This window comes from Fibroporia radiculosa (assembly GCF_000313525.1).
Source record: "Fibroporia radiculosa TFFH 294 genomic supercontigs, scaffold40438, whole genome shotgun sequence".
NCBI lineage: Eukaryota > Fungi > Basidiomycota > Agaricomycetes > Polyporales > Fibroporiaceae > Fibroporia > Fibroporia radiculosa.
This window is the reverse complement of record NW_012133510.1, coordinates 84,220-98,305: the sequence shown is the minus strand read 5'-3', so window position 1 is coordinate 98,305 and position 14,086 is coordinate 84,220. Positions and strand designations below refer to the sequence as shown.

The 14,086-nt window shown below is 52.4% G+C and overlaps 4 protein-coding genes across 4 annotated transcripts; 3 read left to right on the top strand and 1 right to left on the bottom strand.

Annotated features, from left to right (window-relative positions):
- Positions 1 to 2,749: 2,749 nt before the first annotated feature.
- FIBRA_08166 (uncharacterized protein) lies at positions 2,750 to 6,694 on the top strand (the record flags this gene model as incomplete). The annotated part of the gene is made up of 18 exons (XM_012329821.1): positions 2,750 to 2,888; positions 2,948 to 3,294; positions 3,345 to 3,409; positions 3,475 to 3,555; positions 3,607 to 3,773; positions 3,821 to 3,934; positions 3,990 to 4,386; positions 4,454 to 4,749; positions 4,803 to 4,891; positions 4,946 to 5,006; positions 5,059 to 5,125; positions 5,171 to 5,305; positions 5,362 to 5,576; positions 5,630 to 5,705; positions 5,778 to 5,940; positions 5,997 to 6,188; positions 6,248 to 6,311; positions 6,372 to 6,694. 18 exons carry the CDS (start codon positions 2,750 to 2,752, stop codon positions 6,692 to 6,694), a joined length of 2,991 nt encoding a protein of 996 aa, XP_012185211.1.
- Positions 6,695 to 7,131: 437 nt separating this feature from the next.
- FIBRA_08165 (uncharacterized protein) lies at positions 7,132 to 7,646 on the top strand (the record flags this gene model as incomplete). Its single annotated transcript, XM_012329820.1, has 2 exons — positions 7,132 to 7,305; positions 7,368 to 7,646. 2 exons carry the CDS (start codon positions 7,132 to 7,134, stop codon positions 7,644 to 7,646), a joined length of 453 nt encoding a protein of 150 aa, XP_012185210.1.
- Positions 7,647 to 8,460: 814 nt separating this feature from the next.
- Positions 8,461 to 11,112, top strand: FIBRA_08164 (uncharacterized protein; the record flags this gene model as incomplete). Its single annotated transcript, XM_012329819.1, has 1 exon — positions 8,461 to 11,112. One exon carries the CDS (start codon positions 8,461 to 8,463, stop codon positions 11,110 to 11,112), a length of 2,652 nt encoding a protein of 883 aa, XP_012185209.1.
- Positions 11,113 to 12,999: 1,887 nt separating this feature from the next.
- On the bottom strand, positions 13,000 to 13,920 carry FIBRA_08163 (uncharacterized protein; the record flags this gene model as incomplete). Its single annotated transcript, XM_012329818.1, has 6 exons — positions 13,000 to 13,103; positions 13,157 to 13,262; positions 13,314 to 13,437; positions 13,520 to 13,654; positions 13,705 to 13,860; positions 13,910 to 13,920. 6 exons carry the CDS (start codon positions 13,918 to 13,920, stop codon positions 13,000 to 13,002), a joined length of 636 nt encoding a protein of 211 aa, XP_012185208.1.
- Between the last annotated feature and the right edge of the window lie 166 nt (positions 13,921 to 14,086).

The following is a 14,086-nucleotide window of genomic DNA, read 5'->3' as shown; positions in this document are numbered from 1 at the left end:
CGCCCAGGCCCGCCTTCAGCTCCGACTCCAGGTCGCCCAGCCCGTCGGCGGACGCCTCGGCGCGCGCGGGGTCGGCCGCCTCCGCGACGCAGCGGGCGCACTGGCAGAGCCCGAAGCCCCACTCCATGAGCTGGCGCCGGCGGGCGGCGACGGGCAGGTCCGGGTTGACGTAGGTGATGACGAGCTCCTCGCCGGGCTCGATGTCCCGCTTCGCGATGACGGTGATGCGCGAGAGCGCGACCTGCTGGTCGAGGTGGCGCACGGACACGTTGGGCGTGCAGGCGTGGTTCATGTGCGCGTGGAGCACGTAGAGGCCGCCGTGCGCTTCGAGGTCTGGAGCAGCGGGAACATGTCAGTGTGTGTTTGCCACGATGGGGCACGACGGGACGGGGGGACTGACTGAGACTCATGCGCCCGAGGCCGAGCAGGAAGGCGTCGTAGCTGAATATCGCCTCCGCTATGTCGTCGGGGAGCGGTTTTTTGAGCAGGCGGGCGAGCTTCTTTTTCTCGGCGGGCGCGGCGGGCTCCTGTAGTGCCTGCACGAACAGCTGGTGGGCCTTCTTCCACGTCGCCCTGTCCGGCTCGGCCCCGTTCATCCTGGTCGAAATGCCTCTGTACATACAGTAGTCCACACATACGCGGGCAGGGGGTCACGCACCAGACATCTTTAGCACGATCCTCCATGCTCAGCTGCGCCAGCGACTGCACGACGTTCCAGTCGCCCTTCCATGCCATGCCGTCTTGCTGATAGGCGGATAGCATGCGCGAGGTACACCGAGCGAGGGCGTGGAGGGCCATCCATTGGGTCTTTCTGGCAAATGCGAGTAGCGGCACGGAGGCAGGGTTTTGGGCGGGGCACAGCAGGGGATGGGTCCGCCCGGAGCGCGAGAGACAGAGTCGGTTGCAGAACCGGGCAGGACACGGGGGATCCGATGTGGAAGCGGGGCACGAGGTGGTTATGGACGAGTACTTGATAGGAGTGCTGCAGAAACTGCAGGCTTGGGATTGAACTTGCAGGTCATACAGCTCCCTGAGAAAACATCAACGTCAGTCATCTCTGCGGAAACGGCAAGCTGCGAGGAGATGGGGGGGGGCACGAGACGCACTGGGAGCTCCGCAGCCACCGGGTGGGGAAAAAGATGATATGAACGGGGAGGGGTAGGATGATGCGGACTCACCATTCAGGAGCGAGGACGAAAGGGTCCTCTCTCCAGATGATCTGGCCCTCTGTGATTTTGGTGCGGGTGAGGAGGCCTTTCCCCTTCTCCCTGCCAAAGAAGTGGACGTCGAGCTGTGCGGTGGTCCTGGACAGATCGAGTCGTTCGATCATTCCGGAGGACGGATAGATCCTGTCCGAGTCGCCCGCTCCGGCCTTCTTCGGATTGGGCGACAGGACGAGTCCCTCGGTCTGCAGGATCTTGCGCGCCCGCTTTTCGCTCACGGTCCACGACGGGTGCGTCGAGAGGAGGAGTGCGTGCAGCTTGGGGATCCCCAGCGTCGGATGGTCGATGCGCAGGTCAATCAGAGCCTGTCTGAGCTCGCTGTCGGTGGGAGAAATGGTGCTGCTCATGCTGGGCAATTCTTGTGGTCGAATGCAAAATTGATGTGCGCAGACATGTTCGATGACAGTCTCCGCGTGATAGGCCTCATGGTCGCGTGGAGGCTCTCCGAGGCATGTCCGCGCCGACAGCGCGCCAAATCGCCATATGCTTGGGCCCCCCCCCCTTCAGCAACGGGCTCGACATCGCAAACGTAGTTTATAACAAATTCGTCCAACTAAACTCTATTCGTACCCGACTCGACTCTTTTCGCACTCGGAAGTTAGTGGTCTCGGCCCAGAAACCCATCGACTCCCATGTACACATGGCTTTAGACAACCAGCTCACTGAGGTTTTGCTGATTCGTGGAAATCATCTGCACATTGGCATCTGACGGGACAAAGTCGGTCAATTGTCGAGGGAAGATCGTCCTTGCTGAGCTTCTATGCTTGGAGCTTAACCATTGATTGAGGTGGGGCAGATAGCACCACTCCTCCTTCCCTCCCTCCTGCACGCCATGGCAGTCCTATATTCTAAACACACAATATCGCGACGAGAACGTTTCTCACTTGCCAACGTTGTCGGCAGTAACAGAAGTATTCAAGAACAAAGGAGAATATCATTGACTTCGATACGCTACATGCGGAACACTACTTTCCAAGTACCGTACCCAGTGTATCGTCCGACGACATACGTGTATGGCACCTCGTAAGGTCGGCCCTTTGTGGTGACTCCAAAGAGCGGCCGAAATAAATGCCTACATTTCGTCTCGATCTTCCCTTCATTAGCAACCCCCAAACCGATAGAGAAGCACACTCGTTTTGGGGGTGAATAGCCAGGGTGATTAGCCTCCTGTCGAGGCTACATGTAGGTCCACGGGAAATACGGAATAGAGGCGCGAGGCGCGACTGTCGCTATATAGAGGTAAGTTATTTCTTGTCGGAACAACCGTCGTAACCAAGAACTCCAGGATGTAAAATTACAGAACAGAATAAAGGCAGCATTCACCGAGCCCCGAGCTGGGCATGGGGCGGGCAAGCCCGAGGCAAGTCAAATTTCGTCCACGAAATCCTTGATTTAGGGCAGGCGCGCCCGACGCGACACGACCCACTCGCGTAACGCGCTCGACGCGTCCAACACGTGGCCGCATAAATACGACTGCTTTACTCAATTGCTGCTGGGCCGCTATCTCTGCCAGCTCATCGCATCTCATGGCGACAGCAGAGCCGCAAAGTTCGGTGCGCCAGCGGAGGCGCAACTCGGCGGAGGTGCAGGCTGTCACGACCGACGATAATTTCAATGCGCGGAAGAAAGAGGAGGTCGTATGGGGAAAGACGCCATCTGGGGAAGGTATTTCGGCTCGTCCGGAGATCGTAGTGATTCGAAAGCTCATCAATATATTCATTCAGTTTTCCGCGTACCCACGACGCACGATGTCTTGACAGCTTTGTTTCATCCTGCATACCCTAAATCGCACCTGGATCTCCTTAATCTTGGCCTGCTCGGACTGCAGCTCGTTCTCTTTGCTGTGCTGCCTCGCTCTATCGCCAAAGTCTTTTTCCTTGTCTATTTTGCTTTTTGGCGGGCAGCCTATGACTTAGGTCTGGGCTGGGTCCTCACAAAGCAGAGCAAGCGGAAATGGATCGTTAGAGAAGTACAAAGACTGGGGTGGCTAGATGAGAATCGCCAGCCCGCAGTCCGTGACTGGATCAGAGAGCAGCTTGCTGGTAAAATGGGAAAGGATTATTCATTCGATGTCCGTCCTGCACCAGTCAGTCACACGACCAATCTAACGATCGGCCACAGGAGCTACCGCTCGAATACAACACTTGGCTGCTGTTCCGCCAGATGGTGGACATTATTCTTTTGAAGTCTGTCACAGTTTTCTTTGAATCTCGCCTTTGGCCGTCACTTAGACTGGATACCTGCTCTGTAGTGATTTCTTGGCTTATTGCATGTTTGCGTTCACCTGCTTCCGAGTCCCTGAAGATCTTTCGATTGCAGTTCACGTCATGAGGTATGTTCTCGTCTAAGACTATTAATGCAGTACATATACGAGCGAAACAAGGTGGATCGGAGGCATCGCACTCATCGCGTTCAACCTCTGGGTGAAGACTGAAGCCCACAATGTGGTCAAGGATTATGGCTGGTATTGGGGCGACGTATTCTTCCAGCGTGGTGCTCTTGTATTTGACGGTGTCTTCGAATTGGCTCCCCACCCGATGTACTCCGTCGGTAAGTCATAGTTTGAGTCCATGACCTATCGCTCATTCGATTCACAGGTTACGCCGGCTACTATGGCCTTTCGCTCATCATTGGCAGCTACTTCGTCCTCTTCGTGAGTCTAGCTGCCCACGCCGCTCAGTTTGGGTTCCTGGTATTCTTTGAGAACCCGCGTAAGTTGTGATATGAATTGATGTCGCGAACGTTACTGACATTTGATCTTCGCAGATATCGAACGCACATACGGCCAGCGCAAGCTACTCGCTCACCGTTCACCAGTTTTGGCAGCTACCTCTGGCAGGTTGGGCAAAACGTCATCTTCACATACTCGGGAATCGTCGGAATCGTCGGTCTTCTCGAGCGATCTTAATACTCCCTCTGCTACGGAGGGTGAAAGTGCCACTGAAACGGATGAGGTCTTAACTGAAACGGAGACGGAGACCGAGTTCGTGCATGCTCGTCAGAACAGGAACAAGCGCCGGTCAACATCCTCCTTCGGCTCGAACTCCACTATCAGTGACGGCACCTATCGTCGCAGCAATTCCCCTCTGCTGTCCCAGCACGATTTCATGAACCGATATTTCAGGAAAGATGCGATTTTCTTCGCAAACGTCGATATCCTCAGGTATGTTCGTCTGACAAGTCCCTGTGAGACTGACTATTTATGCCTGATTATTGTCTCCGCCATCTAGAGCATCTGATTTCAAGCTGGTTTTGATGATCATGTACCCGCTCGTCACATCTTTCCTTCCCTCGCTCTCAAATCATGGGACGCTGGTGCTCCATTTTGTGCACGCTTTAGCGTGGTGTCTGTTCCACTCTTTTGGCCTCGGGTTCGTTCTGCGGGCTCAATCAGAGAACAAATTCTTGGTTCGGCACTTCCTGAAGCACTACCATTATCCCATGAAAGACCACGGAAGAGGTGCCTTGAGGGAAGCATTCGACAATTGGAAATCGATCTATAATCTTAGCATGTGCATGACTTATGGTATTTCGCATCTTTTGCTGCGATCTACGGTTCTGGATTGATCTGTCATGCAGTCTCATCAATCTGTCTTGCATGGAAGACGTACAATATCCCACAGGAGTGGACGGTCGGAAATGAGCTGTTGCGGCACACACTAGGTGCTGTGAGTCGCAGCCGCCGTCTTTATCGTCGAACGTGTCATTGAAGCCAGATATAGATTCTCATTGGCCTGCACGTGTGGGCGACAATGGAGATGTATGAGGTTCTAGGACTTTTCGGTACATATTCATCATCACACCTTCTATTCAACGAGCTGACCCTTGATTGCAGGGTGGTTCTTTGGTGACTTCTTCATGGAAGGGTTCTCTGCGCAACTTGAGTATACTGGCATTTACCGGTTCGTTCTTTTGATACATTTGCCACTATGTCTAATTTTGGACAGATACCTCAACAACCCTGAGGTCATGAGTGGCGCTGCGTTCTTTGGCCTAGCTCTCATCAGCGGCAGCAAACTGGTGTTCACTCTCGCGGTCGTCCGACACTTGTCACAATGGTGGTTCTTGAGCAAGGTCGAAAAGTGCGCATCTTTTTACGGCTGATGTCGGGATAAAAATGAAAAGTTCCATTCTACAGCCCTCACATGCGGAAATTATACGGCGATTCTCTGCGGAACGATGCAGGGTTCGTCAAGGTCATCAAGAAGGTTGCGAACAAGAACGCGCGTCTACTGGAATCTCGTGCAGGTCGCCATGCGCCAGAAATTAGAAGAGTCGCTCGAGAGGTCAAGGGCACCTTTGAGAAGGTATACGAGGAGACTGCCGACGTTGTGGAAGAATTCTTGGCAAAATGTGGGCGGATCGCATTTGAGTGCTATGAACGTGTGACTGATGCATGTGTTTAGCGCGCCCAAGGATCTCCGAAGTAGTTCAGGACACAAAGGTTCTCCTCCAGCAATCCAGGGAGAAACTGGTCATCTCGTGAGTGACCACCTTTGGTGTTATGTTGTCCAGGGTCACCAACTAAATACCTGTCTGATTGTCACCCGCTAGTCGCGTCGCCAATGACTTGTCATCATATGATACCGCTAAATACAATGTATCAATTGTGCCCAGCTCGGACGGATCCTCGCGCTTTCATCTCGGTGAGCCCATCAAGGTCAAATGGCGTGCGCCTCTGCACCACTCGCGTAGGGACTGGATTGGCATTTACAGGGTACACATAGCCTCATTTTTTGCTTGGCCCTGTTCGGCTTAGCTATTTTTTGACAGGTTGGAGCCAACAAGTCTAGTCTGGTGACGAAGACTTCGTCCCTCGGTATGTGGGTTCCCGTCCATGATGAAGAATGGGACGGGGACTTTCCGCTGAGCCTGAACCGACCCAATCGGCCGGACAATGATTCGGAGAATGGCGAAGTCGTGTTCCGTGCGGGCAATTTGCCGTGGCGGACGGGACGATACGAGGTGCGTCCGATTGCGGCTCTTTATTCGAAGCACGGAGCATTGAGGCCGGAGCATTCCAGATACGATATCATCATGACGGCAAGTATAATGTTTTGAGTCTGGAAGGACCTATCGAAATATATGGTACGCTCAATCTCGTATGCGCATGCTCGAGCTAATTTCTTTCCCATCCCGCCACATTAGTCGACAAGCCCAACGAAGTCCGTTTTGCGAGCGTCCGGACATGTCTCGCTCGCATTGTACCGCTCTGTCTTGACTCTGACCCTTCTTTGATCCCACTGTCGTGCAAAAATGGGCAGACAGAGTCGGACGACGAACGGGACGAAGCCAGCGGTCGCAACCCCGACGACTTCCGGTTCTGGTCGGAGAGGCAGGCCAAGCGCATCTCGGTGGCCATCAAGCAGGCATTTGGCGTGGAGTTGGACCCAGAGGTCATAATTGCGGATGCAAATCTGAGCTCTCTGGCGGACAGGATCATTTTGTCGCGAGAGTTGCTAGCACCGTAATCAAAGACTTTATGGTGGTTATTTCCTCGCTTTAGGCTGCACAGGGTGCAGTGCTACGTCGTCATACTCTCACTCTCTTTTCTGGGTTGTCATAGTTTTTGGTTTATGATACCATTTTTTCAGTTGTTCTCTAACACTGCGCAGTGCGTGTGCATGTTCCAAGCCGCGTGACACTGCGATGTCCGTGTGACTCATTGTGACGCTGGCCGTTGACGCCGCGAATTGGTGAGGGAGATTTTTTGTTCCCATTTTGAACTTGTTCTTCGATCCTCTCTCGAATCAGTCAACTCAATCTTAACCACTTCGTCACGATCACAACGCTTCCGACAGCGCATTTTTGTGTACGTCCTCACCCATCGATATGTTGCGACGATGTGAGGCTATGAACTGTGATCATCCCAGCTTCATCACCACTATTGCTATACGTACGATCCGCCATGAACAAGACGCAGTTCTACTTGTCCCAGTGTGCTGAGGCTGCATCGAAGAGTCCGATGTGTTTTACCTTGGGTGCTGTGATTGTGAAGGGTGGAAAGGTCATCTCTTCGGGACACAATCATCACCGACCGCACTACGATGGCTCGGAGGTGCGGACGCAAGGGCATCGCAAGGTAAGCACTGCAGATTCATACCGTCAGCGAGCGGTTCGTACTGACGACGTTACGCTGTCCAGCCGGTGTCGATGCACGCGGAGATGCACGCGATCTTTAGTCTCACGGGCATGTCTCCTTCCTTCAAGAAGCAAGTTCAAGGCGTCGAACGGCGGGTTCCACAGGACGCACAGGGAACACCACCCGAACCTCGAGCAAAAGGGGCATCGCTCCCAAAAGGGAGCGCGGGCCTTGAGAGGCGTCTTTCAGGGTCCTTCGGAGACGCAGCCTCACATGCAGAATCGCCGCGCGGACAAGGGCAAACACCGGCATCCGTCTCGTCGCTCGTCGTCGCAGCGTAGCTTGGGGAGCGGTGAGAGTAGCGGGAGTGAGGGCTCCAAATCTTCTGTGCCGGAGTCCTGCGGTGGTTACCACCCCAGGGAAGTGGAGAAGGGATGGCACGCCCGGCGGCGAGATCCCCGGGCAAATGGTGCGGACCTCTATGTCGCACGATTCACCAAGAACGGGATGGGCACTGCCCGTCCCTGCTGGCGCTGTTTAGAGTGGTGCAAATGGGCGGGGATCAAACGGATATTTCACTGGAACAATGAAGAAGGCAAGTTTGACGTGGTTAAAGTGAACAATGCTCATGAACACATTATGTATGAGACTCATGCGGATATTCGTTTATTTGCTGGTTTGGTGCGTAAGCAACAGAATATTTCGGAGTACAATTCACTGACACTCTCGCAGGGATGGTGATACGTATTATCCTTAGATCTCACCGTTGTCGTGGATGAGTCTGTACTCTTTCAATATTCACACCGCATACCCTCCCGAAGTGCGAATTGAATGATGAAGTAGGATTATGCGCCCTGCGAAGGATTACAGTGTCTTGACTAACCCCAACAACTGCTCCATGCCTGAACATTTCACAGGTGTTGGAGTTACTAATGTGGGGAAGACAAATTTACGGCCGGCTCGTGCGGCGGAGGCATCAGTTATGCTATGAGGCTCGTACGGTAGTGCCTTTTGGTTTTACTACGTGTCTTACATATTGAATCCACTCCGTTCGCTCAACACACTTTCTCCAGTCAGACAGTGTCAAAACCGGATCGACTTTGCCGATCACGTGCGTGGAGATTCCAGTGTGTTCTTATTTGTTCGAGGGCGCGTATGCCGCATCTGTACTCGCCCGACGCAGTACGAAGCTTCTGGAAGGTACGCGCCACTACCCGTTTGGTCCTGCAAGTACGCGGTCGTATTCGAGAGGACGCGTCACCCGATGCTGACGAAGCTAGCCTTCACGTCGAGTATAAGAGCTCGCATGGCTCAATCATATCACCATCCCCTTCTATCTTCGTAGCAAACACTTGTCTGCATATCTCGCCATATCTCAGCATGCTCGTCCTGACTCCAGTGTCCTCCCTCCCCTCGAACACGTACTCTACGCGTCCATATCCCAGCTCTTCCTATGGTCGCGACTACTATAACGCCATTGCAAGCAGAGCCGCTTTTGACTCTGCCGTTGCTTATGCCAGGGCCGAAGCCACGCGAACGCGCATATTGCAGGCACAGCATCAGCAACGCTTGAATGATTTCTACTATCAGGTAGCGGCTGAAGCGCTTCTTCAGCAAGCTCCAGCTCTGGGATACCCGTCCACGTCCTTCGCGACATCTTCCTGGCCCGATACATACTCTCAAGCGGATGAATACGCCTCGCTCATTGAGCAAGGACGCCGCATTGCTATCGCCCGAGAGAGAGAGCGAGCTCTTGCTGCTGCAAGTGCTCACCGAGCAGAGCAAGAGAAGGTCCTAGCCGCTCTCTTTTCTGGTGCAAACCATCAGCCTGGATCCAAGACCGGACCTTCGTCGGTGAGTGTCCGACGATCTCCCGTTTCATCCACCTTGTTGACAACTGTCTTCAATCTGTCGGAATTACAGGGGCCTCGAAGTCTGCGCTCGGAAGTCCCCGGGACATCACAACCGCCTATGCTCAGCTTGTTCCCCAAGTATTCGCAAGACAGACTTCGCCGTCGCGAGTCTAAGCCGGATGTTCGAGCCAATGATATCCTGTCATCTCTCGCTTCCCAGCATCAGACATCGTTGCCCATCCCCAAAGTCAACCACCTGGACAAGGGAAAAGCTAGGGAAACGCCGGCAATTCCTCTCCCATCGAGGTCAATTTCCCAAAACGTTGCTACCGGCGTACCCGTTGACTCACTCCCAAAGACAACTGCTCCCACGACATCTGCTGCTACGGAGACCCTTGATATCGCGTCCGTGGCGAACTTGCTGCTACAGCGTTTGCAGACCGAGAAGGATCCCGAGGTCGAGTCATCTTTGAATAGTCTTTTCTCGAAGCTCTCGGGTAAAGCTCGCGATGCGTCTGTCAAAAGTGAAACAACGTCTACCGCTGCTCACGACGAGGGAGAAATCGCTTCTGCCGCTGTGCCCCAGTCGTCTGAAGAGGTGAGTCGAAAGAATGGCAAATGTGTTGAGTCCGGCAAAAACTTATATGCACCGTCGTCTCAGGCTATGGATTCCAATTTGGATGGTGCCAAGCTCGATCGCACCCCTGTGATTTCTTCCGCTGCTGCAGAGAAAATACTGGCCTTTTATCGGTCTCGTCGTGCTCGCCGAGAGTCTCTTGGCGCAATCAAAGAAATCGAGGACACTCTTCGTGCTCTTGAGGCATCCTTTGTCCTTCCTGACCACCTTGATTTCTCACCATCTCCGTCCGACTTACACAAGAAGCTTGGCGCAGAAAACGGGCTGACGTATACTCCGAACAATACGGTGGTACATTCGTATGAACACTCGTTGAACAAGCTTCTGGAAAGGCTCGATTCTATCGACAGCCGCGGCGACTTCGAGGTGCGCGGCCGAAGGAGGGAAGTCGTGAAGGAGGTGGAACGCGCTTTGCGGGAGGTCGAAAGTAGAGTTGAGAGGAGCCGCGAGAGGAGCCGCGAGAGAGATAGCATGAAGGATGTCCAGTGCCAGCCCCCAGCAGGACAATCTGTTCAGCCTTCCGGCCGCGAGGAGGAAGCAGAACATATCGAGGATAACACGTTTGCAAAGATCCAGGCCCCTGTCCAGGATCTTCTGGTGACCTTTGATTCAACCGACAGCGCTCCGGAAGAAGCTGATAGTGACCACTTTGTTGACACTGCTGCGACAGTATCTGAGTACGGCCCATCGCACGACGTGTCGCAGGAAGACGTTCCAATACTAGCCCTTTCTAGTACCGTTCTTTCTCCGCTTTCTCCAAGCCATCAAGTCCCTAACTCCACTGAGTCGGTCACACCCTTGGAATTAACATCCACAGTCATCCATGACGCACATGGGCAGGACGGCGAACTCGCACCACTTGTTGACAGCTGCATCCTTGGTCTTGTGGGAAACGAATTCTGTGGCCAGGACACTATCACATCACCCCATGTGGACGTGCGCGCATTGTCCGATGCATCAAGCCCTGTGGTATTTAATTTATCGGATCTTGACATGACAACAGTTGCTTCGCCAGAACCCAGTGCCGAGCCCAGGGACAATAGCTCTTCGGCTCAAAATGTCGAAATGGAGTCTCCTTTGCTAGCACTTCAAGCTCAGAACGCTTCCGATGCGGACTCCCATGAGGTGCACATTGTGGATATTCCTCCTGCAGCCAAGGCTTCCTACGACCACGACAGCTTTCTGCTATCGACATCTCCTGTAGAAACTTCTGGCCGCCTTCCAGCGCCTTCGCCGCAAGCAGACGATATTGAGATCATTAGCCAAGACGACAGTGCGGTCTCAGACGCTTCGGAGTGGTCGGAAGTGGAGGCATAAGTTTGACGGCGGCCCTTGTAGCCGCCGGTGGAGCTTGTGACTGTATTTATTGTGGATGCCATATGACGCGGAAGCATCGGTGAATTAGACTTTGTATGTGTACTATACGTTATAAGGATATCTATCTGTCAATCTGCCTGCGTTTTCAAATCCTATAAATAGTTTAGATCGGAATGCCACGGAGGTTTACGAAGCCACTGATACGGCGACCGCCTCATTCCTAGCGCAATAATGTTTCTGATGTCTCTACCCGGGGCAAGGCATCACATAAGTGAGCTCCTGAAATAGACTTGAATTTTGACGGCACCATACGGGGCCCTTGCTGAGCAAATCAACGCGCAGGTGGGCCTCCGGGATATAAGTATGTCTGGGTGGAGTAAGAATTCCACTCGCTGTTTTTCGTCTCGCCCCGAGCGGTCAGACGCCGTAACATGGCATTTATGCTCGCGAGGCAAATTACATGCACCCATACGCCCATGTCTCTGGTGAGCGTCCTCTGCAGTAAACCGTGAAACTCATCTCGATTACTAGTATTGTTCACCTAGGTGTCTGTTATGTATTCGGAACGCTGACTACAAAATGCGGCCGAAGGGCAGGTCGAAGGACAGGAAGGGCGCCGATCTAGCCTGAACCTCTACCCTCGGATGAATATCCTTTAGGATGCGTCTCGAGATTACTTTTCTGTTGGAAAAGTAATCCGGGACACATTATTCAGGATGAACTGTTTTCAAGAGTCCCGTTACTGGTGATTGGTGACAAGAAAAATGTGATGGCACCAACTATGAGCTGGACTTATGCCCATGGCACTAATTACTATGGTTTCCATACCAGGCAAATGATCGGTCGCTTGTCAACTGCTTTTTAGCGTTGTGGCGAGCAGCCTGATCAGTAAATATTGGCACTTATGCCTGTCTCATCCTCTCAATATAGTCCTATTACTTAATTTGTGGCTGCTCAGACTAGCCCCGCATTTCTGAAGCTGCTGAATAGTGAGGCATGGCGTTACAAGACTAACTCTACTACATCAAACTCTAAGGCGAGAACTGATCGGACGACTAAGTAGAGCATCCAGCTTGGTCGTGTCACTAATTCACGAGGGTTCACACAGACATACTAGTAAACGATGAGACGATGGACGGACATCTCTTGATCACGTTGGAGTCCGAAATAGCAGCAGTTATGCGAGAGTCGCACAGCGTGGATGCAATGAGTCGAAGCTGCATCGAACGCTGGGGCCTCCACAGGTGGATGTGCAAGTACAAGGAGATTCTGATCTTTGCGCCAATTTAGCTCACTGGTATGCGTTTGTAGGGTACGCACATATTTCATGTCTACATATCATCACGCCGTGCTGACAATGACCGATGACTTGTAACTATATTTTGGACAGATACCCTTTTACAAGCATAAGCTCGGCGACCTTGTAATCCGGGGTGTCACAGCTATCATCGTTGGTCATTCAAATATTCATGTCCCATCTCATCACTTCACCAGTGCGCTTCGGGGTCTCATCCTCCACTAGTGCTGGCGTGCGTGATCATCCCGGCTGAATGCGTTTTTGTGTCTTGTTCCAAGTCATTGGGTCTGGAGAGCGACATAGCGATTCATCATCACCGGCCATGCTTAACTTTAAGCTATAGAGCTACGTACGCCGCTCATGAACTAGTAAGCAACAAGATTCAATGAATAATCAATTCATCACATCGACACAATAGGCTTTTCTAACATATTATCATACCACCGATTTTTTTTCGATACTATGTACATATGATAATATGGTAGTCGTTATGCAAGAAGTGAATAAAAGCTGTAACTCCTGGACTCCATTGACCAAAATTATCCGCGGTGGTGTTGGGTGCAATGGGTCCTCCCCTCTCCTGAACCCGCCTAGTCCTTTCTCTTATCGGAGAGGTCCCCGTTCACAGCATTGAGCTCAGACGCTAGCCGGTCATACTCCTTCGCATTCTGTTCTGCCTGTTTCTTCACGATGTCTAGGGTGAACTAGTGGTTAGTAAAGGCAAGCGCAGGAGGAAGGCGAATGTACCATAATCACGCGTCTTTTCCTCGGCTGCAGCCAGCTTCTTTTTGAGCTCCTCGACCTGCTTAGCTTGGTCTTGCGAAGCAATTTGTCCACGCGACGACTTGGCTGTCTGGGTAAAAGACTCAGAATACGCACGATTCCAAGAATGACAAACGAGAACCTCCTGTTTGAGCTTTGCGTACTCCTCCTGCGTATGAACGAGATCCAGGAGAATGTAGAATGTACGTGTAAGAACCAGCGAGAGGAACAAGCAGAACCCTGTGAGGTATGTATTCCGTTGGGAGCTACGAGATCAAAGTAAAAGTAGTGAGATTCCAATTCCATGCAACACCATCCATACTATAGAATGAACGGGATAATACTCACTAGAATTTCCGCGATGCGAAATTAGTTTCAGTCCTGACGTCCTGCATGCCCGCACCACCACCTTTCGCGACATCCGCTTCTGCCGTCACACGTAACATGCGCTGGAAAGCATCAACAAATAATATCGCCACGAATCTGAGAATCACGCGTCAGGCGCAGCACAATTGCAAGTGAGTCGGACGCACATAAAGGCTATTTTGACACCATAGGCTAACTTTGCTACAAGAGGACTTTCTGAGAGGAAGCGGAAGAATCGTTTTCGGACAGCATGTGGAAGGGGTGCAACAATGACGCAGAACGTCACCATCTCGGAGATGAGGAGCATGAATGTGAGCGAGTAGCTGTATACAGTGGTCAGTAAATGAGTAGCAAAACCAAACTTGGACATACTAGATAGTCATCTTTGGTTCAAGATTTAGACTCAAGAACGAATAAAGCACGGAGGGGATACAAGTTTGTGAAAGGGGAAGATGTGGTGTATAAAAGCAGCCGATTATGAGCGCAGTCACACAGCCACGCACGACACGTCTCGTGTGACGTCATCTCTCCTGGCAAGGCTCGAGTCGT